General features: G+C 55.2%; 1 protein-coding gene and 1 pseudogene across 3 annotated transcripts in view; both read left to right on the top strand.

Annotated features, from left to right (window-relative positions):
- Positions 1–2,037, top strand: part of LOC114067149 — a 4,116-nt pseudogene extending 2,079 nt beyond the window's left edge.
- Positions 1–21,320, top strand: part of LOC114067148 (glutamine synthetase) — a 21,837-nt gene extending 517 nt beyond the window's left edge. Inside the window, exons 1-7 of one of the 3 annotated variants that reach the window (XM_027902410.1) lie at positions 13,677–13,701; positions 15,367–15,542; positions 16,042–16,203; positions 17,788–17,934; positions 18,827–18,954; positions 19,986–20,185; positions 20,745–21,320. In XM_027902410.1, the coding sequence (XP_027758211.1) occupies positions 15,377–15,542; positions 16,042–16,203; positions 17,788–17,934; positions 18,827–18,954; positions 19,986–20,185; positions 20,745–21,066 (1,125 nt within the window). In that variant the 5' untranslated portion in view covers positions 13,677–13,701; positions 15,367–15,376 and the 3' untranslated portion in view covers positions 21,067–21,320. Of the gene's footprint in view, positions 1–13,676; positions 13,702–15,202; positions 15,227–15,366; positions 15,543–16,041; positions 16,204–17,787; positions 17,935–18,826; positions 18,955–19,985; positions 20,186–20,744 lie in introns of those variants that run through there. The other 2 variants (XM_027902413.1, XM_027902412.1) reach the window with 2 other exon arrangements.
- The last annotated feature ends 511 nt before the right edge of the window (positions 21,321–21,831 follow it).

Here is a 21,831-nt window from a genome sequence, read left to right as displayed (position 1 = left end):
TTTTGCCAGGGAAAGGAGCAGTTTCAGAAATTGCCTTTTTCTGACCTGCAGAATGATGCTTGTCTGGAGTATTTGCTGTGCCCTGGGGACACACCTCCCCATCCACAGCTTACGAATCCCACCAATCTGCAGCTTTTACTGAGCCAGAAGAGTAAACAGCACCCAAACCTGCTGGATTTAAATGAAACCCATGACCTTGTGGGGTTTTGTCCCCCTGAGCTGGTTGTTGCCACTGCAGTGAGTCTGTTTTGGGCAGAAAAGGAAGGATCCATCCTGTTGCCAGCCTGGCTGCTCTCTGGAATGGGGTGGGATTTCTGCAGCTCTGTGGGTGATGATGCCAGAAGGCAGCAACAATTCACGGAGTGTGGAGAGTGCTGGGGTCTCACCAGGCATTTGAAATGCAGAGGCTTTTGGAGCCAAGCAGCAACAGCACCATCTCTTTCATCTTCCTCCCTCAGCAGGTAGTGGTGGTGAACATTTTAAGCTGCTTTCTCTTCCCTTTGTGGCACAGTCAGAGAGCGTCAAGCTGAGTGTGGCAGGTTGGGATCTGACTCTCATGAGGGTGTATCTTTGTGTGTGAAAAGCAAGACTTTTTGTCCTTGAACCTCTGGAGACCAGGATCAGTGAACACTGGAAAACCAAAGCAAGACTTTGGGCCTTTGAAGCTGCCAGGATAAGCTGTGGAGGCCAGGATAACCAGTGATCAACTTCTGGCCATTTCAGGATCAGGGATTGTTGGAAAACCTCCCTGTGCTGCTTCAGCCCCTGACCCAGCTCAGCCTAAAGGTGATGAGCTCAGTGCTTCTCTCTTCCACCTCCCCCCCTTGCAGGTCAGCACAGAGAGCTCTCCTGAGTCCCCTCTCACCTTCAGGAACCCCAGTGTGGACTGATTGTCCCAGGGGCTGCACCCACTGTCCCTGCCCTGGAGGCCCCTCTCCTGCTGAGCAGTTTCTGGACCAAGCAGTGGGATTCAGGTGTGATCCTGCAGTTCAGCCTGGTCCTGGGAGGTGTCCTGATCATCCACTCAGGATTTCCTACCTCAGCCTTGGCAACCAGTGGCCATCTGGGCAGTTTCTCTGCCAGTTCAGGTTTTCCTGCACTGCAGCATCCCATGTCCTGCCATTCATGCCCATCCACCAGTGCTTTGGTTTTGTGTGGTACAAGAGCAAGTCCCTCTGGAAGAAATCTGGAGAAACCTGTGCTCCTTCATCTGGCTCATCCTCTTTGTCCCAGGGCTGCATTTCTTCTTCCTCCTCAAGACTTCAGTCCCAGGCTCAACAAAATGCCTAAATATTCATCTACCTCCTTCTTCCACACCGTGGTTCTTGTTTTGCTCTCTTTCCTCCTGTCCTTTGCCATTCCCCTGACTTGTGGAGCTCTGTTGGGAGCTGCCACTGCTGAAGCAGCAAGGAAAGCTCCAGAGGCAGCAAAGAACAGGTCTCTGCAGATAATGACAGTGTCTCTGGTGGGTTTTGTGACCTGCTTTGACCCCCTGCACATCTGCAGGACCACTGGCACCCTTGTGGAGTCCTATGGAATGTCTTGGCACCTCCTGCACTGAGGAGAAGTTGCCTCCAAGGTCAGCTGGGTGTTCCCCATGGCAAACACCCGCCTGGATCCCTGATTTATGTGTTTGCCAAATGTTCCAAGGGAATGTTTCTGACTCACTTTGCAAATGCTGGGCACCAACTGAGTGTGAAAGGTCCAGGAGCCACCCAGGACATTCCTGGGGGATCCCACGGGGTGGCTGCTGGAGATCCAGACCCTGAGCTCCCTCCTCCTGCTCTGTCCCAGGTTCCCAGAGCTACCGTGGCAGCACTGCAGGAGTTCCAGGATTTCTTTGTGTTCCTCCAGTGCCATCAGGGGCTGTTCCTTTGGGCAGGGGCTCCCTGGGCTGTAAGGAAGCTCCTGCCAGTACTGGTGGCTGGATCTCCCAAACGTGGGCTGTTTTTCAGTGGCCAGACCCTTGTGGGGTGCAAGGGGGAAGTAGGGGAAGAATTTACAAGCGCGGTCATAAACCATGAGAAGGTCCAGTGACAACTGGCATGAACCTCCTGCCCTGGAGAATTTTGTGCTTTTTCTTTTCCATCAGGAGCAGGGTCTGTGCAGTCTGAGCCAGAACCCCAAAACACAGTGGAAAATAACCCCTGTGCAGGCACCTGGTTGTCCCTCGGCCACCCAGAAGTCGGCAGCTCGTGTTGTAGTGATCCAAACTGTGGGAAAGATGGGAATGAAGTGAGTTCTGGTGGGAGTCAGAGGGATGAGATGCTCCCCTAGGTAAGGCAACAACTTGGAAGCTCAGGGTTTATTTTGAGGCTTCACTGTAAACTTACTCTCTGAACGAGACAGGATCCACGTTTCACTTCTCCATCCCTCAAATCGGTCGGAGTTATCCTTCCCCTTTCTGTCCTGTGTCTTCCAATGGAAAACCTGCAGTTAACAAAGTACCTGTGATCTGCTTTTTCTGTCAGCAGACACAGGGTTTCTGGAAAACACTGCAGCAAGTGCTGCTGTGAGAGAATGAGAGGAGAGTCTTCATTTCCTAAGAGGAGCTGGGCAGTAAGTCGGGATTTTCAACAAGGATTTTGTTCCCAGTTGCTCCTCTTAGGTTTGGGTTTGGGGATCGTGGCTCCTGGGGTCTGCTCTGATGTAATCCAACAAATAACCTATTTATCCTAAAAACCAGTATCAAGGGCAGGTTAGAAGTGACTGAGAGACTCGTTTTTTGACTTGGCTTCTCTCTACTGATTAATTCATCGATTAAACCCCACCTGCCTCACTGGGGCTGCTGTGAGGCTTAAATGAATTTGTGTCCATCATGCAGCTGGCAAGCTCAGAGCAAAGGTGTTGTTAGAACACCCTTGTTGGATAAATCCTGTTGCCAAAGCCAGGCAGGCTCCAGAGCCCTGCCTGAGGCACGGGGGTGGCAGAAAACAGCACCTTGGCTTCGGGCTCTTTCCTAGAGGAGGAAATACCTCTGTGTTCGTGATTTGGTGCACAAATAAAGGGATGTTTGTCTGTGCCTGTGGAAAAGGTGAATGTCACTGTCCCCTCACAGCATTTGCCAAAGTGCCCAGCAAACAGATGAAGCTTCGTGTTTCAACGTGCAGCTGAGCAGGGGATGGGGAAGGGCTGAATCAGGATAATCCCTTTTTATTCCACCAGGGAGCATAACTCTAATGATTTTGATGCTAAACACTTCTGCAGGTCAACATTCACCTTTTTATTTCTGAGTAACTGTCCATTAGTGATTCCCTCTGGACAGCCAACTGTGAAGCAAACCCAGAGCTGTCTGGGCAAGTACAGGGATGGCCAATAACCAGGAATTTAAATGGATCTGCAGTCCTGCAAACGGCTGTAGCTACACTGAAACCCAAAACCTGCCCTGAGCACCCCCACAAATCTTATTGTCTCTCCTCAGTTTGAACATTTATTCAGCATTTAGGAACTCCAGTAAAATCACTCCATTCCAGACATGTTTGGTTTAAAAGGACTTTTGGGAATATGGTCCCTATTCACTTCCTATGAGGAAAATGGGTTTAAGCTCGTCATATTTTAAGGTGATTTTCTTATGCCTTTCTGAGCTTGTGAGGAGCATGACCATACCACTCCTTGATTAATAACCAGTTAATAACTCCTTGGTCATTCCAGATTATCACTGCTGTTAAGGCTTCATGATCAGGTCCTACCCAGAGGCTGGAGAGCCTCAGCTCGACGTTTCCAGCAGAAAATCACCCTTCGGGTGCAAACACTTCGTTCTGCAGATCCACCCCCCCGCAGGAAGAAACCCTCCCTCCCGCAGGAAATATCCCCTGATTTGCATATTAATCACCCTCCCTCCCGCAGGAAATATCACCCTATTTGCGTGTTAACCGAGCTGCTGGGCCATGAGTGGCCGGGAGGCTCCTCGGGATGTCAGAGCCCTGCTATTCCCAGCGGTCACTCCGGAGCTCTGATGATGGAGCTGGGAAAACCCCACCACGCAGGGGTTTGTTCCAGCGTTTCTCTGGGATGCCGGCAGAGCCCTCCTGCCCAGCCCAGCAGGAACCCCGGCATTTTTGGGTGGTGACTGGCGAAAAGGCGCTTCCTGTGTTTGTGAGATGCCAAATCCTCTCTGCGGGCACGGGCGGGCAGTGCCAGCGCTCGGCTCGGCCCCTCCGTGGGCGCGGCCGTGGCTCGGTGCTGTTGGGGAAAGCTTTCCTCCCGTTCCACGGAGCCGTGGAGATGGGAAGGCGCCTCAGCAAGGTGGAAAAAACCCCCCCTGCCCACCAAAGTCACGCAGCGAGGGTTCTGCTCCCCACGCCCAGAGCATCTCCGAGGGTGGAGCATCCCCTCCCTCAACCCACAAAGTGCCATCACCCTCTTCACGGGGGACCCCCAGCTGGCTCCACGTGGATGTTTAGGATGTCAGTGGGGGGTAAAGAGGGTTTTTGGGGGGAAAAAAATAGAGGGTTTTAGGAAGGAGAAGGGTTTTGTTAGGAAAAACCGGTGGGTGTTACGGAAAAGAAATCAGTGGTTTTGGGAAAATCAGTTTTGGGGAAAAAATGAGGGGCAGTGGGGGAAAAATGGTGGGTTTTGAGGAGAAACGTGGAGGGATTTGGGGGAGGAATTGTGGTTTCTTGAGAAACAAATGGGGTAAAAAAAACGTGTTTTTTTTAAAATAGGTTTAGGGGAGCACAATTTTTTTTTAGGAATATGGTGTGTTTTAGAAAAAATATGGGGGGTTTTGGTGAAAAACGGGGGGGGTGTTGCAAAATTTTGTGGTTTTTTTTTTTTTGTTTTGGTTTGGGGCAAAATGTTGGGGGTTTTTTGTTTGTTTGTTTTTTGTTTGTTTGTTTGTTTTTAGAAAAATGTATGTCTGAGGAAAAAATTGGCTTTTTTGGGGGGTAGGGAATCCCAATTCTTGAGGACCCAAGTGATGTTTTGAAAGGAAAAAAACAGGGAGGTTTTGGGGGAAAATGTTGTGGGGTTTTTTGGGGGGACAGGGGGTTAAAATCACCATGGGTGATTTTTTAAAAAAAAAAAAATCAAACCCCAAGAGTGAGGCCTCCAAATTCCCAAGTTGGCTCTGCAGCTGTGGAGGGAACAAGCTGCATTTTCAAGTTTGCTTTTGCACCCAAAACAGCTGGAAAATGGACATGGGGAAACCTGCAGGTCGGTCACTGCTCAAGGGTGATTTTCAGGGAGCAGAGGCTGGAAAGGCCCCGTGTCCCCTGAGCCCTGCCAACCAGGACCTTGGTGGTTTTTCCTGCTCCAAACAGGAACAAAAGCAGTTCTCAAAGCTCCTGTCCTGGCACAAGAGGTTGCTCGAGCCTGTGGGGCTGCTTTGCTGATGGAGGATCCTGCAGCATAAATATTTACAAGAGGGATTTGTGTGAACTGGTGCCTTTGAATATCCAGGGCACCGTTTTTGGTTAGAAAACCCCCCATTTGTGGAAGCTGCCCCACTGGCCTGTGTTCAGCCACACCCTTGGCACCTGCAGGGGTCAGTCCCCCCAAAACTCACCAAAACCAACCCAAATCTGGGGAAGGAGTGGTCAGTGCTCGCTTTGCACCTCAGTTTCTATCTCGAAGATGATGATGATGTTTACTTAAGGCACATCACTGGCCTAAGGCAAGTACCAGCCCTTCCAAGCCCAGCCCAACTGAAAAAAAAAAAACAAAACAATACAAAAAAACAAACCAAAACAATTCCAGCCCCCAGGATTGGTGGCACACAGGCCCCTGAGGGATGTCCCTCCTGGGGGAACTGGAGCCCCACTCCTGGGCAGAGTCCTGCTGCTTCTCGCCTGCCCAGCACTGTGATCCCTGCACAGCTGGAGAGAACACGGCTGCTGCCTGTGGAAAGGGAAATCAGGGGATCAGCTGCAGCTGTGTCTGTACCTGGAGGGAGCAGTTTGTCTGCCTAAGGAGAAAATAACCAAAAAAAAAAATGGGTTTTTTTTGCAGCCGCTCCAGGGAGAGGGAGGGGGGTGAAGGCCAAGCCGGGGCCGTGCAGCTCCTGGGGCTCTGGTTAGTGCCATCTTCTCAGGAGAGCTGGTCCCAGCCAGGGGAAAACCAGCTCAGAGACCACCAGAGAAACACCACCACAGCCCCTCAGCCCCAGCCTAGCAAGGCCTCATTGTCCTGTACCTCATTTTCCCTCCCTGCCCTCATCTGCTGAAAGTTGTCACTGAGGATGGAGAGCTGGGGGAGGGATTTCTCCCCCTGCTTAGGGAATATTTGGGCTTTGGGGGTGCTTATCCAGTTCCCCACAGCCAAGGGCTGCATCAAACCCCCATCCTGCTGCCGGGGGAGGTGTGGGTGAGGGATGGAGGGTGATCATCACCTGCAGCTGGAGGTGGGAGGTGCCCAGGGACACTGAGCCCCGGGGGAAGGAGCATCCCTGGCCAGCCCAAGAATGCTGCCTGGAGCTGGTTAGAGCTGTGGGACCCTTGCTGGGAGCATCAGGACCTGCCTGGTAAGGGCTAAACCTGGTGTTACTTTGGCTTTCTGCAGTGGTGGGTGATGGGGGAGGGTCACAGGGGGGCCTGTGGGGCAGCTGGACTTGCCCAGCAGTGCCCAGGGACTGGCACTGCCCCAGCAGCTCCAGCCTGGGTGTCCCAGCGGTGGCTCCAGGTGGTAGATGAGTTCCCCAGGGCCATCCTGTGGCTGGGTGCTGCTCCCTGGCTTCCAGCCTCCCTTCCTTTTCCAGGTCCACTCTCAGGTGGAGGCTGGTGAGGCCACCAGGGATGGAAAGTGGATGAGGGACCAAGGGCAGGGTCCCCATCCAGGGCTCCCCTTCCCTTCCAGTCTCGCTGTAGATGCTGCAGCTCTGGCTGTGCTGCTTCTCTCCTTTCCCCCTGGTCCCTGATGCTGCTCCTTGTCCAGCACTTGGCCATGGGCAGGACTTTCTGTTGCCCACCTGGCAAGTGCTGGAAAGAAAACTGATGCAGAACAAAGCCTGTTCTGGGGGCAGGGAGGGCCTGTCCCTCATCCCTGTGCTGTGTCCCTGCTCCCATGGCAGGGGTTTCACCCATGGGCACTGAACCCCCTTGTGTTTGGGGCTGCTTTAATATCACCAGGGATTCTCCTTGCCTTTTGCAGCGTGGAAAACCAGGAATGGTTCTCCTGGAGGTGCACTGGGGTGGATGGATCCTCAGGCAGAAGGAGGCTGGAGTCTTTGAGGATGAGTCAGGATGTCCCTGGCTCTGGGGTGGGGAGGCTCCCCTGGGTGCTGTGGGGAGCCCTTCCATGCTCATCCAGAGCTGCTCCTGGGGCAGCATCACTCTTCTTGTCCCCCTGAAGCCCCCCATGTGCCATCAACCAAAGCAGGAGATGGAGCAGCTGGAGAAGGCTCATCAAAGTGCAGGAATGGGGGTCAGGTTTGGCTAAAAGGGGCAGAGAACACCCCCAGGGCTTTGCCCAGAGCTGCTGAAACAGGCTCTCCATCCCACAGGACAATAAATTTGACTTTCCTTGGTGACTGGTGCTGCTCTGGCTTGTCCTGTGGCACCTGAACCTTCATCCCAGAGGGCAGCAGAGCCCCTGCCTTCAGTGGCACCTCGGGCAGGGGTGAAGTGACAGCTGTAATTACACTGAGCACTGCTGGGCCCAGACCTCTCTGTGCTCATTACCAAGGGGTAATTAGTGACTTTGCAGCCTCGTGAGGCCGGAGGGTGGAAGAGGGGGGTTGATTTAAGGTGTGGGAGCCATGCCCTGGCTGGGGGAAGCAGCACAACAGCTAAGGATGGCTGTGCCATCTGCTGCAGCCAGCACAGGGATGCTCCCAGGGACCAGCTCTGGATGTGTTGGGGTATCTCCAGCCGTTCTGGGGTGTTGGGGCCTTGCTGGCTGGGCTGGAGACTCAGATTTGGGGGTGCTGTGTGTGGCTGTGCCCGCTCTGGCCTCGGGGCTCTCCTGCCTCGTGCCACCGGTTTGGCATTTTGGGTTTGGCCGCTGCTTGGGTAAGGAAGGGTAAATCCAGAGGCACTGTGATGTCCCTGGTCATGCTGGGGACAGGTGACAATGCGGGGCTGAATCACCAGCTCACCCCAGATTGGTGCTGGGAGGGAGATCCCCAGGATTTGGGCAATGACAGAAGCTGCGTTTGGGCCTCGGCAGATTCCGGAGGGGATCACGTTGGAGGCTTGGGATGAGCACCCAGAGGGGGTGAGAAATAACTCTGGGGTGGTTGTTGCTGTTGCAGAAGAGCAAAACTGCGTCAGCCTGATCTCTGGGAAAGGGGCTGAGAGCCAGTGTGGATGGGAATGTTCTGCTGGGAAGCAAAATGAAATTTTTTTTAACCCATCTACTGGTAAAAGGGGTTAAACAAGGCCAAAATGAAGTGCTTAGTGAGTGTTTCCCCCCCCTGAACAAGGGAGTTTCTAGGGCTCTGGGTTTGGGTTCAATTCACATTAAAACCCCACCAGGGGAAGCTTCTGGTTTTATCTGTGTAGGATCTGGATTGAGTTACAGACTGAAGTTCAAACCCCTCTACCCAGAGCACTCAGGTGCACCCAGCTGCTTTGCTCTGTGTTAACCTGCCAGATTTTTACCTTTCCTTTATGCAGAAGCCTGCAAGAAGCAGGCAGCAAGGTGTTGTTTTTTTCAAAAAACCAAAGCTTTTCTCTCCCAGATATCTACCCATAGCATATCTGCACGAGTGGCCTCAGACACAACACAGCACCTATCGACAGACTCGCTCTGCCTATCCAAGGCCAAACCCTGCTGCAAGAGCTGCCTTAAAAGTGCTTAAATAATTCCCCCCCACACACCCCCCCCCTTTCAAGTCCCAGCTCCTGAAAGCATGTGATTGCAAGGAGGTGAGCAGAGAAAAACAGTGGTTTTGGGCAAGCACTGACATAACAAAACCACCAACAAAGAGCCTCCTACTCTTTTCCTTGGAAAAAAAAAAAACCCCTCATGACGGGGACAGACAACGTGACACTGCTTTGAGCACCAGACTGGCAGCAGGGAGGGCTCGGGGTGAGCAGGGAGGGAAGTGAAAAAGCCTTTGCATTTGTGCAGTTTTGCATTAAGGCTGCTAAAAGGGGGGGGTTGCCAAACGGGATCCAGGCTGGGAAGCCAGCTGTGGGCGAGGAGGTTGAGGTGACCGTCTGCCCTCGCCCGGGCGATGGTAATTCTATTATGATAATTCTGTTTATCATAAAAGGTACTTAATCTTTTTGGTGGTTTGCTGCTTATTTAGATTCTGCTCTGAGCACTTTGTTGCTATGGGAGTCTTGGTGCACCTTGGCATTTTTTTAGGTTTGGTTTTGCTGACATAAATGCTGTTGGTCAAAAAATCCCTGGGTTTGCATCCCGGGAGGTTTGGGGGGGATGTCACAGGGCAGCAATCATGGAAGGAACAATCATTAAGGTTGGAAAAGACCTTTAAGACCATCAAGTCCTGCTGAAAACCCAGTACCACCCCTGTGCTCACCATTAAACCACGTCCTCAAGTGCTCCATCCACATGTTTTCTGAACACTCCCAGGGATGGTGACTCCACCAGTTCCCTGGGCAGTCTGTTCTAATGCTTTATAAACCTTTCCATGGAAAAAATTGTCCTAATATCCAATTTAAACATCACCTGGTGCGATTTGAGGCCATTTCCCCTCCTCCTGTCACTTGTCCTTTCCCTGAAGCAAAGAGCTGGATGATGGGACAGGGCTCTCTCCCAGCTGGGGAGCTCCAACTCTCTCCCTGAAGGGATAAGAAGGAAGTTTCCCCCTAGAGGATTGGTTTTGGCAGAGATCACAGGGGACTTTATCCTTGTTGGCCAAGAACCCCTGGGGTGCCCTGGCCCTACCACCTGCCCCTCCATGAGCTGGGGAAACCCTGGTTTGTGGCTCCCCAGGCAGCCTTTCCTTCCCAGCTCTGGGCTGTGGGTCACCCAGGGAAGGCTCAGGTGAAATTCATCACAGCTGAAGCTGGAAATAACCTCCAAAATGTTGTTTAGACTGAGGAAAAAGAGGCTCAGGGGAGACTTTGTCACTCTGTACAGCTGCCAGAAAGGAGGTTGCAGCTGAGGGAGGGAGGGATCGGGCTCTGCTCCCAGGGAACAAGTGACAGGACAAGAGGAAACGGCCTCAAGCTGCACTCAGGTTGGACATCAGGAAGAGTTTCTGCACAAAAAGGGTGGTCAGACCTTGGAAGGGGCTGCCCAGGGAGGTGGAGGTGTCCAAGGAATGACTGGACGTGGCACTCAGTGCTCTGGGCTGGGGAACAAGGTGGGGATTTGGCACAGCTCGGACTTGATGACCTTGGAGGTCTTTTCTAATCTCAGTGATTCTGGGAAAATAAAGGAGTTTTCTGCAAACAGCCCCTAATTCACTGTCTGTGCTGAGTCTGAGCTTGTACTGGCACTCACACCAGCCCTGGGAGGCTGCAGGGGAGTCACTGGCCCCTCACCAGGGCCCCTCTGTGACCTCAGGCAAGTTCCTCGTGCCTCCAGCTGGGTGGGTGTTGCAAGGACTTATCTCCCCATCGCTGAGAGGACACTTGGCATCCCACAGTGGTCACCAGCAGAGGTGTGAGCGTGGGAGGGTGGGTATCCTCCCAAACCAGCTGAGCCAGCAGCTGCCAAACCCAGCCTGGGTGGCACGTGGGGGAAGGGGCAAAGCTCCAGCGCCTTGGCATTGAGTTGTCCCTGGCTGTGAGGGTGGAGAGGCAGCTGCACTCACCCCAGGCCAGGAACTCCCTTGTGTGGGTGTGTGAAGGCTGAGGGGCAGCAGGGACCTGCTCGAATCCCTCCTCACTTTGTTCAGAGCAGGGTTTGAAGCCTCCACCAACCCTGTGCCGTGGATCTGGAGCCACCAGTGGGTTGAAGCTTTCCCAGGGGGACAGAGGAGGAAAATCCCAGTTTGGGGTCTCGTGGGGTTCCCTCGTGGAGCAGTGAGTGCACTGGATGGGCTCTACTGCCACGGGGGAAATGGGTGGGATGGGTCTGAGTGGGAGGATCCCACCTTCACAGGAGGGGCACAGGTTGGTGCCAGGTGCCTTGGTGGCCACCAAAGTGCTGTTTGAGCTGGGGCTGTGGGTTCCCCAGGCACGTTCAGGTAGGACACAAAGAATTATGTATATAGATGTGTATATATATGTGTGTATGGACAGCAAAAGGTACAGCCTTGTCCACCCTCTGCCACGTCCCAGCACCCTGCACATCCCAGCCAGTCCCTGCAGGCCTGCTGGGCCACCCACCCCCAGCCTTTCCCACGGCATCCCCCTCATTTCCCTGGCTAAAAAAAGCTGTTTCTTCCAGCCCCTCTAATCCCTTTATGGTGTTTGTGCTGACCCTGCTCTTTGCCTTCCCTCTAATCTCCCCATCCAGCTGTTTGGCAGGACAGGACCCACCATGGGCTGTTCGGATCAAACCCAGGGAGAGGGAATGATCCCTTTTGGGGAAGGGTGGGGAGGGATCTGACAGCCCCCTGACCCTCTGTAGCACCAGCTTGTAGCTGGGGTGAAGGTGTTAATAGTCACCCCAGGAGGTAAATTAGTCCATGTTTTACCTCTCTGTGGTAAAACTTGTTGTGCTACTGAAGATTTTCAATCTGGAAAATTTGCTAAGGATTTATTATTCCCATTAAAGCAAATCATGTCTTTGGTGTATCTTGGCAAGGCTGGAAAACTCCTGGGCTGATAAAGCCTCAAAGTCAGAGAGATAAAAACTCTATTATTGATCTCTTATAAGTAATGTATTATACTAAAAGTATTTAGGCCTTGGCTAGGTCTCCCCAGGAGGGTTCTCCAGGCATTGCTGCCTGCAGATTGATGGCCATCATCCAGAAAAAAAAAAAAAAAGGTGCTGGGAAAGTTGCTGTGTCCTGCATCGCCTGCAGCTGGGGGATGATCCCTGTGGATACTGGGATGGTGTCGCAGCTGCCACAGTGGAAGTGATGGTTGGTTTGGGCTGTGGCAGCAAAGCAGAATCAGCTTCTCTTCCTTCTGTCCTTTATCTCCAGAAAGCCCTCTGTGCTGTGCCACAGCTCTGAATGGGCTTCAGCAAATCCTCTGGAGGTTCAATCTGTAACCTTTTCCTTCCACAAGGACACTCCTGCTCCTTTCCTGCCCTCAGCTCCGACCTTGGGCCAGTCACTGATTCCCTGAGCCGGGAGCCTGGTGGTGGTTAATATTTGCTGTACCTGGGGCAGAGGGAACCTGCTGATTGCGGGTCTGTTTGGGGGTAAAATGTTGTTCAAGAGGCTCGAGGATTCAGGTGTGAATTGGGTTTGGCACTGCCAGTGTAACGGAGTTGATGCTACAGAAAGGGCTGGAATAAACTATGGTGAGGTTAAGACTTGATCCTAAGAAATACTGACTGAGCAGATGCCCACCACTGTATGGCAGAAACACTTTTTCCTGCTTCCTGAAGTCCTTTTCGGTAGGAAACAATTCTGTATATTTGGGGAGCAGCCTCGGGTGCGGTGTTTGGGCAGGGGTGGGACCGTGGCACTTGGAGACATGGCTTAGTGGTGGCCTTGGCAGTGCCAGGGAATGGTTGGACTTGATGATCCCAGCCTAAATGGTTCAGTGATTCCCCAGCTGGGCACCCACAGGCTGCTGTCAGCCCCGCTGCCCCCCAACAGCCACAAACACACAGTGTTTGTCCTCCCGGGGTCGGGTGGGCTTTGACCAGGTGAGGGATTATTGGTGTTTGTTCTGCCTGCCCTGTTTGGGTGTTTTGGTGCTCCGTGGCTGCAGCCATCCAGGGAGGAGCTGTGCTCCCTGACCCAGGGTACTGGGGAGCGTTGACACCGCCTGGATTTCACTCCGTTTTTCCATCGTTCTGAGCCCACTCAAGCTGTGGGGGGGTTACTGCCCGGGTGGGCACATCCAGGAGGGAAGCCAGGACTTTCTCTGGGAATAAAAGGAGGCTGTCCCATATCTTTACTCACGGAGGTGTGGGGATTTGGCACATGGGCACACACTGTTGCTGGTTCTGCTGTCTGCTGTGAAGGATGCAGCACATCAGTCTCGCCTCTCCCGGGACGGGTTTGAGATGCTTCCCAAAGGATGCAGATCCATCTCTGAGCTCCCTGATTGCATGAAAGCTCAGCATCAGCCCCTGCTGAGGCCAGTCCCGTGGGCTCCAGGTCCCCAGGCAGGACAGAGATGGGAACAGGGAGCCCAGGACCCCGCAGAGCCGCCGGTCCCTCCACCCCCACACCGGCACGTGTTGCGGCGGCTCCGGGAAACGCTGCTGCACACCCAGAGGCACATTTCCTCCTGCCCTGGGACGATTTCCAAACAGGAATGAGGAAATGCTGAGCTCTGCAAGCACGCTCGTGGACGTGTCCCTAAAATACCCCGTGGAGGGAGGCGGCTGCTTTCGAGCTGCACCCCGGTTTCAGCTGCAGGAGCCCCGCGTGTCACCTGGGCAGCACCAAGGACACGGGTGACACGGAGGAGACCCGCGTGGCTCTGCTGCTCCGCGGGACCTCGGGCACATCCCTGGGTGCCGACCTCCTTCCCAGGAGCTCTGCTTGGGGCTGTGCCCGTGGGCAGTGGGGTGGGTGACGTCTGGCCCGCCCGCAGCCCTCTGTCACTGATGTCACCGCCCGGGCACCAAAATTGCTAATTAAGTTCTGCTTCTCTCGCTGCCAATCTCATTTCCTGGTTCTTGTGCAATCCCAAGTGCTTTCAGGTTTCTTCCCGGTTCTTCATCTGCCTGCGGGACCAAAACACCTCCAGAAGAAAAACAGAGCTGGGTTTTTGGGTCAGTGCCCGGGGAGGAGATGTCCTGAGGGGGGCAATCAACCATAAAGGGTTTTTTTTTTAGCTGCTCTGGTGCAGATGTTTCATTGTCTTGCAGAAAAACATTCCTGGGGGTGATTCAGGCAGCCGCAATCATGAGTCTGCCTTAAGGACCGGGGGAATTAGCAAAAACCCAACTGCTTTGGAGCCCAGTCATGCTTTAAAGCCTTTTCTCCTTTTGTAACATCGAAAAACTGCTTAAAAACTGAGGCTGGAGAGTCGCGGTGCCCTCACCCCTCTGGATTTGCTGGGGGGGGGGGGTTGTTTGAAATCCTACTCTTCTCCCAGAAAAAAAAAAAAAAAATACCGGAGTATTTGAGATAAGGCCCAGAGGCGCCGGCACGGGCTGTTTGTGTCTGTGCCGATTGTGCGCTTGCACGTTTGGGGTCCGTCTGCCCTGACACGTGGGAGCCTCCAACGCAGGATCTATGGAAAACTGGGAAGGCAGCGGCGCGTTTAATTCATTCTAATTGGATCTGCGTTCGGCTCAATAGCTGGAAATTGCTGCTATATTGAAATAATCGACTCAAATTCACGCACTTGTTGGCTGAGGATTTCTAGCTGACTGCAAATCACATCAGGGCTACTGCGGCGCGGGGATGGTTTGGGGGTTTAAAGGTGCTTTACTACGCTCTGGTGCTTAAGAATGGTACTTAAGCTCGGCCGTTTATAGCTGAGAAGGGCTAAAGTGGGGAATTTCAGTGCTCTGCCAGTAGTTCTCCCTGTAGCCCTCAGCCTTTCCTCCCTTGGGAGGAAAGCCTGGGGGGCAAACACAGCCCTGCAGCCACTGGGGGCTGAAACTGGGTGGGCAGGAATTGTCCCCAGGGTGTCCAGGGCAGGATGAGGAGGGAGGCAGTGGTAGGGCTGCCAGGCATCTGTCTGCCCCTGTCCCCAGGGATTTGGCTACTCCCATCCCCAGGGATTTGGCTGCCCTTGTCCTTGGGGAGCTGGCTGGTCCCGGTAGCCCCAGGACCACCCAGGCATCCAGATCCATTTCCGGGCATCCCACCTGCACAGGGCATGGTCCCAGCGAGGCTTTTGGGGTGCTGGGGGGGGCAGCCTCCCCCACTCCCACCCTACAGCACCGTAGCAGGGCCGGGTGGAAAACACCTGCCCGTGTGTAAGGGGGCAACTCGATATAAACAAAGCGCCAGGGGTTCACAGGCAGCGAGGGGGCAGGAGGTGGAAAACTGCATTTTCAGTGATTAATACTCGTTATTTTTAAATAAACATATCAAGTTGTTCAGCCAACAACTCGCAATTTTTTAAAACGAAACGACGTTTTAGCCGCACGACAATCGTTGCTTTTAACAAGTCGTATTTCAGTTTGAAAAGAAAACAGCGCTGAACGTGTTTAGAGGGTGTCCCTGGGGGTGGGGGCCGGGGCCCGGCTCTGCCGCCCCGGGGGAGGAGCCGCCTCCGCACCCGCCCCGACCGCGGGCGCGTATAAAGGGCGGGCGGAGCGGGCGCGGGCAGTGCTGGGGCCGGTGAGCGCGGGTTCGAGTCCCGCCGGGGGACGCTGCTTGGAGGGCGGTGAGGGAGAGGGGCTGGGGTGGCTTATTTTTGGGCGGGAGGTTGGTTTTTGGAAGGAAATGGGCCGGGAGTGATGCGGCTGTCACCCTCGCAGGGCCGTCGCCATGTCGGTGTCACACAGCTCCAGGCTGAACAAGCTGGTGCGGGAGCAGTACATGAGGCTGCCCCAGGACGGCAGGGTGCAGGTCACCTACGTCTGGATCGACGGCAGCGGCGAAGGGGTGCGCTGCAAGAGCAGGACTCTTGACAAGGAGCCCAAGAGCATCGAAGGTAACGCCGCTGCTTATCCCTGTGGACGATGGTGGTGGGCCCTGAGAAGAGTTCTGGGTGCTTTGGGCAGGCGGAGTTGGCACTTGCTGTCCCTGGTTGCGTGGCACTGGTGATACCTGTCGCAGTTGTCTCGTGGCGGGGTAAACACCCAACCTGCGTCGCTGCGGTTTCCTTAATCCGTTAATGAAGGGGGGGAGGAGTTCCTCGCCCCTTCCCACCAGGCAAACAGGCACGGGGACGTGTCGGCATCTGGATGGGGTTTGGCAGAGGGAGGTGAAGGGGCTGGGACTGATCCTGCTTGTGCTTGATGGTGCTGGGGGAAAAGAACACGCTGGTGCTCAGGGAGCTCCGGGGATGTGCAGGGCCCTCACCCCGTGGCACTCGGTGCCCTTTGGGTGCTCCATCCTGAGTCTGAGCCACCAGCACTTGTCTCAATCCACATGTCTCAATCCATTCTTCCCAATCCTGCTCCCCCCTCTGTTCCCCTCCTGCCAAGCAGATGTCCCCGAGTGGAATTTCGACGGCTCCAGCACGGCACAGGCAGAGGGCTCCAACAGCGACATGTTCCTGGTGCCAGTCTGCATGTTCAGGGACCCTTTTTGCCTGGACCCCAACAAGCTGGTGCTCTGTGAAGTGCTCAAGTACAACAGGAAACCCGCAGGTGAGCACCTCCAGCGTGCACCCCCCTCTCTCCCGAGGGCCACCCGTTTATCATTTAGGGTGCCACTCGCCACGGACCGCTGGCCCCGGGGCACAGCTCGGCACCGAGCACTTGGCCGCAGGCTCTGAAATCCCAGTGCTGGTGGCGGTGGTTGTTTGCAGGAACTTGTTTTTAGCGGCGTGGGGTAAGGAGGAGAGCAGCGGGACGTGGAGCTCAAGGCCAAAGGCGGCACCCGCGTGTTTAGAGCTGAGCACACCCAGCCCGCGGGTGGGGGTTACCGCGGGGGAGCGGGAGCTGGGTTTGTACATGTACTTCGCGGGTGCTCTCCTCGTCGGTGGGAGGCTGCGGAAAAGGAGGAAGAAGCTGCCGGGCTGGCGGGGGGTGACCTTTCGCAAGCGGCCCCGGAGCGCTCCGGCTCTGAGCTTATCACCCCGGGCAGGAGCCTGCGGTGCCGAGTCCGTCCTGTCCCTCTGATAAAGCCCCAGACACAGGAAGGGGAGCCGGTTCGCAGGACACGCTGAGGGGCTCCCAGAGGGGTTGTTTGCCGGCATAACAACCGGTTATTCGCCAGTCAAGCAGGGCTGCGGCCCCGCTCAGCGCGAGGGGGAGGGTGATGCGCACATATCTGCGGGGAGAGGGGATCCTGCGGGCAGCGATGGCGAAAGACGGGGCTGGTTCCTCCTGGAACAGTCTGTCAGCCACGGGGGTAGCGCCTCGGTCGAGATTCCTGCCGGCAGCTCCTCTGCTGGAGCAATTTGTAAAGTCCTGGAATTGAAGGTAGGGCAGAGAGCTCAGCCCAGAGCCCTACACGAGAGACGGGTGCACCCTCCAGGCTTTCCCAGGATGGGTTTCTGGGGATATTAAGGGCTGTGTGGACCCAGGACGGGAGTGCAAGGGAGATGTCCCTGCTTCCCTCCAGCCCCACCCTCTGGGCATGCATTGTAGCTGCTCTGGGGCTTTTATTGCAAGTTAAGGCAGAACGTGCAACCTGGAGGCTGCCTGCCCATGGGACAGCAGTTTTTCAGCCTTCTTTTCTCCCCTCTGTCTCTGTCCAAACTCTCATTCCACTTGCCTGGCATGTTGTCTCATGTGAGGACGGTTCCTTGATATCTGTGTTTTCCTGGCAAAGCCCCAGTGGCCCTGAGCATCTCGAAGGGCTGAGGCAGGGCCAGCCAGCTTGGATGGTAACCAAAATCATGGAGCTGGAAAAGAAAAGGCTGATTAAGATGAGGCTGCTAGGAAGAGGATGGGGGTGGATTAGTTGTGCAAGATAGTCCCTTTTCCCAAGTGTGCTGGATGTCTGTAGGAAAGGGCTAGGATATGACTCCTGGTCTCTCAAGAGAGAGAGGATGTTCATGGAGCACTGACAGTGGTTTGGGGAATAGGCTAATTAAACCCTCTTGGCCTGTGGCCTGATGCTCTGGTGATGGACTAACTGTGAGGAGGAAACCAGTGAGCAGGAAGGAGGTTTCCTTAAGGCTTCTGTGGGAAGTGGTGGAGCCTCCATCTCTGGGTGGGATAGAGCAGAGCGTGGGGGACACCTGCTCACAGCTGGCTCTAACCTGAACCTCTCTGCTCCCAAAGAGACCAACCTGAGACACACGTGCAAGAAGGTCATGGACTTGGTGAAGGACAGCCACCCCTGGTTTGGGATGGAGCAGGAGTACACGCTGCTGGGAATAAACGGCCACCCCTATGGCTGGCCCGACAACGGCTTCCCCGGCCCGCAGGGTGAGTGCTCCCTCCCTGCCCCAGCCCAAATGCTCCCTCAGCTCCCACCCTGCTGCTCGGGGGTGCTGCCAGTGGTAGCCATCAGACCCGGACCTTGTGAGCAGCTTTCCCATCGCAGCTGGCACGGGGCAGGATCTGGGATGGGGTCAGGAGCTGTGAGAGCAGCTGGTGCCCCGTGGCTCACGTGAGCGCACCGGCCAGACTCGGGTTGCACAAACAGCTCAGCTGCACGACTTGTTTGGCAAGGGCTGGAGAACTGGGCTGGAAAAGCCTCCTCCCCGTGGCTGTTGGGGAAAGGGCTTGGCCTGGCACGTCGTGCCATCCTGCAGCAGCGAGCCAGCTCCTCAGCTGCCTCCTGGCAGAGGGACAGAGGGCGGGGGTTTCCCAACCTGGCTTTTGTTTGGGCTGCTTGCAACATCCCCCTTCCCCCAGGCGAGGAGAAGATCTTCTCCCGACCTGCTTGAGTGAGGAAGAGCCATATATCAAACCTTGGCAAGCTGAATTTTCTAGCTGTGAACAATGTTGGCTGTTGTCAGAACAATCTCAGACGCCTGATGTGCTCAGAGGGTCAGTGAGGTGCCTCGGGGCAGACCAAGCCAAGCTTTCCTTATCTCCTGGCCACCTCCCTTATCTCCTGGCCACCTCCCGGTTGATGCATTACAAGTCCTGTTTAACTGCCCAGATAAGGCCGAGGTTGCTCTGATGAACTGCTCAGCTGCTGCTCCTGGGGCTGGGGCCGGTGGCTTGATGTCCTGTGGAGTGCAACAGCATTTTAATACCCATAAAGCCTCTGCCCATGGCAACAAGTACCTGGGAGTGTGGGATTATGCTGCAATGCTGTTGTTGCTCCAGAAGAGCCTTGCTTGGGTGGTGATTCCTTGTTCCTTTCCAGGTCCCTATTACTGTGGGGTTGGGGCAGATAAGGTGTACGGGCGCGATATCGTGGAGTCCCACTACAAAGCCTGTCTGTACGCGGGGGTGAAGATCTGTGGCACCAACGCAGAGGTGATGCCCTCCCAGGTAGGTGTGGATGGCCCCACGCAGCCCATTTCCCACAGTGGATACAAGTTATCATGAGGCTGGAACAAGCCAGCAACTCCCAGCGCCTCTGGAACACTGAATCCAGTGACTCCCCACGAAGGTTTTGCCTGGATGGGAGCAGCAGCACTGCTAGGGTGAAGATGTACATTCGATTTTCTCCTAACTCACCCTGAGCTCCTTGCAGAGCTGGTGTAGAGCTGGGAGGTCCCCTGTGCCTCCCCTGCCCCGTGGAGCAGGGATGCAGGGGATGGAGGGAGCCGGGACAGGCTGTGGGAGCACCATGTGGAATGTGAGGGGAGTCCCTGGGAACTGGGAAGCTGGGGTGGGATATGGCTTGTGGGGGAGTGGTTGGGAGAGATTTGGGTTTATTTGGGGGTTAGCAGGAGGGAGTCCCTGATTGCATTAGGCAGGTGGCCAGACTGACCGACTGTGAATCGTTGACTCCTGCTGCTGATGTGGCGGAGATAAGAGGGGGCTTATCTGCAGCGGAGCTGAGGCAGGATTTTTAACCACCCTGTTGTTTGCCCTGACTTCTTCAGGGTCCTTGGCTGCTTTCTGCATCCTGGGCTCGGGCTCTGGCCATGCCAGCAGCTGTAAATACGTCACGCTCTGCTTAGTCACCACGGGTGGTGCAACCCCGGCTCCAGCCGGGCAGGGAGCAGCCCTGGGAAGGACTAACAGGCTCCTCATTAATCCTCTGCCCTGTTTGCAGTGTGGGCTGGGGGTCCTGCACACCAGCAGCTCCAGCACCAGCCCGGTCAGGCGTGGTACTTATGTACCTCTGATTTGATTAAAACCCCTCTGATTTGCTCTTTATAGTCAAGAGCAGTTTATTGCCATTTTTTTTTGCCTGCCAGAGCCGTTCTGTTGCTTAATTCGGTGCTCCCCGTCCTTGTTGCTGATTCCCAAGGGACAGCAATCAGCCATAGCCCAGGCTGGCAGCCCTCACTGGGGGTGGCAGGGACACCAACCTGCCCATCCTCACCTGTGCATCTGCTCTCCCCTTCCAGTGGGAATTCCAGGTGGGCCCGTGTGAAGGCATTGAGATGGGGGATCACCTGTGGATGGCTCGGTTCATCCTCCACCGTGTCTGTGAGGACTTTGGGGTTGTGGCTACGCTGGACCCCAAACCGATGACCGGCAACTGGAACGGTGCTGGGTGTCACACCAACTACAGCACCGAGGAGATGAGGAGAGAGGGGGGTCTCAAGTGAGTCCTGAGGGGTCCCCTGGGATGTACCTGGGAGGGTGGGGGGTCCTTGGCCATGTGGAAATGGGTGTCTCCCTCACTGGGAGGCTGTGCCTGGGTTGGGGCTGTCCCAGCTCGTTATTTTAAAAGCAGTTGGTTGTATGAGAGTGTACCCTGGGCTTGTCCCTGCACAGGAGGAAGGGGTGACAGCTTTCCTGACCATGGGAGCACCCCCCAAAGTGCAGGTATCAGTCTCTGCTCCCAGGAACCAGCAGCAGGACAAGAGGGCCCAGCCTTGAGCTGCCCCTGGGGAGGTTTGGGTTGGCCATTGGGAAGAAGTTCTTTGCAGAGAGAGGGCTCAGCCCTTGGAATGGGCTGCCCAGGGAGGGGGTGGAGTCCCCGTCCCTGGAGGGGTTTGAGCAGAGCCTGGATGTGGCATCAGTGCCATGGGCTGGGTGACAAGGTGGGGTTGGGTCACAGGTTGGACTCGATGGTCTCAGAGCTCTTTTCCAACCCTGTTGATTCTGTCACTCTGTGAAATGGCCCGACTGACAAACCCCCCCCCGCTCCTGCCCCACAGGCACATCGAAGCCGCCATCGAGAAGCTGAGCAAGCGGCACGACTACCACATCTGCGTGTACGACCCGCGGGGCGGCAGGGACAACTCCCGGCGGCTCACGGGCCACCACGAGACCTCCAACATCTTCGAGTTCTCCGCCGGCGTGGCCAACCGCGGCGCCAGCATCCGCATCCCGCGCCAGGTGGGCCAGGATGGCTGTGGCTACTTCGAGGACCGGCGGCCGGCGGCCAACTGCGACCCCTACGCCGTCACCGAGGCCATCATGAGGACGACGGTGCTCAACGAGACCGGGGTGGAGACCAAGGACTACGCTGACCACTGAGGCCGCGGGGTGGGTGGGGGTTTCGGTGTCTACACTAGCTTCTCACGGGGCATTTGTGCCTGTGTGGTGTCCTCGGCTGCAAGCTCAGACTCTTTAGGAACCTCGCTTCTGGTCTTGTGAAACGTCGCCTTAGAAATATATATATATATTTTATAGTGACAGGGAGGGGCCCAACCTATTTTACCAATTTTCTCAGCCAATTTTTTTTTTTCTGGTTCCTCGTTTTAGGTTTGGGGTTGTTGTGATTTTTTTGTTTGTTTGTTTTTATTTTTCTTTCCTTTTTTTTTTTTTTTTTTTTAATCTTGCATTGAATTTTTTTGCCCCATGGACTTTACACTGTGATGTACATAGTTCCCTGCGTGGATGCCGCAGCTGCTGCTGTTTGTGCCTGGGGAGGGTGGCTGCTTTTTTTTTTTCCCCATATCTCTGTCGCAAGGAAATGATAATAAATAATTCTCCTGGCTGCGTGGCAGCCGGGTTATGCTGCGGTGGGTGCGTTTTTCTGTAGCCCCTAGAGCTCCCTGGAGGTTTTAATTTGGGTGTTGCCTGTGGATCACAGTCACTGAGCAGCCTGCACTGGCCCCAGGCACGGGCTGGAGGATCCTTGGGGCAGGTGCCTGGAGCAGCCTTGCTTCATTTTCTGGTGGCCCAAAGGCCATCTCCTTCCATCGTGATCCCGAAAGGCAAACAGAGCGCTGTGGGCTGAGCAAACAGTGGCTGGGGCAGCAGCTGGCGGGCGTTTACACAGGGTGTGTGCTGCTGAGT

This window comes from Empidonax traillii, unplaced genomic scaffold, assembly GCF_003031625.1.
Source record: "Empidonax traillii isolate 1590-97213 ecotype Southwest subspecies unplaced genomic scaffold, ASM303162v1 scaffold869:size279042, whole genome shotgun sequence".
Taxonomy (NCBI): Eukaryota; Metazoa; Chordata; class Aves; order Passeriformes; family Tyrannidae; genus Empidonax; species Empidonax traillii.
Note: the sequence above shows the minus strand (reverse complement) of the source record. Positions and strands in the feature narration are given on the sequence as shown.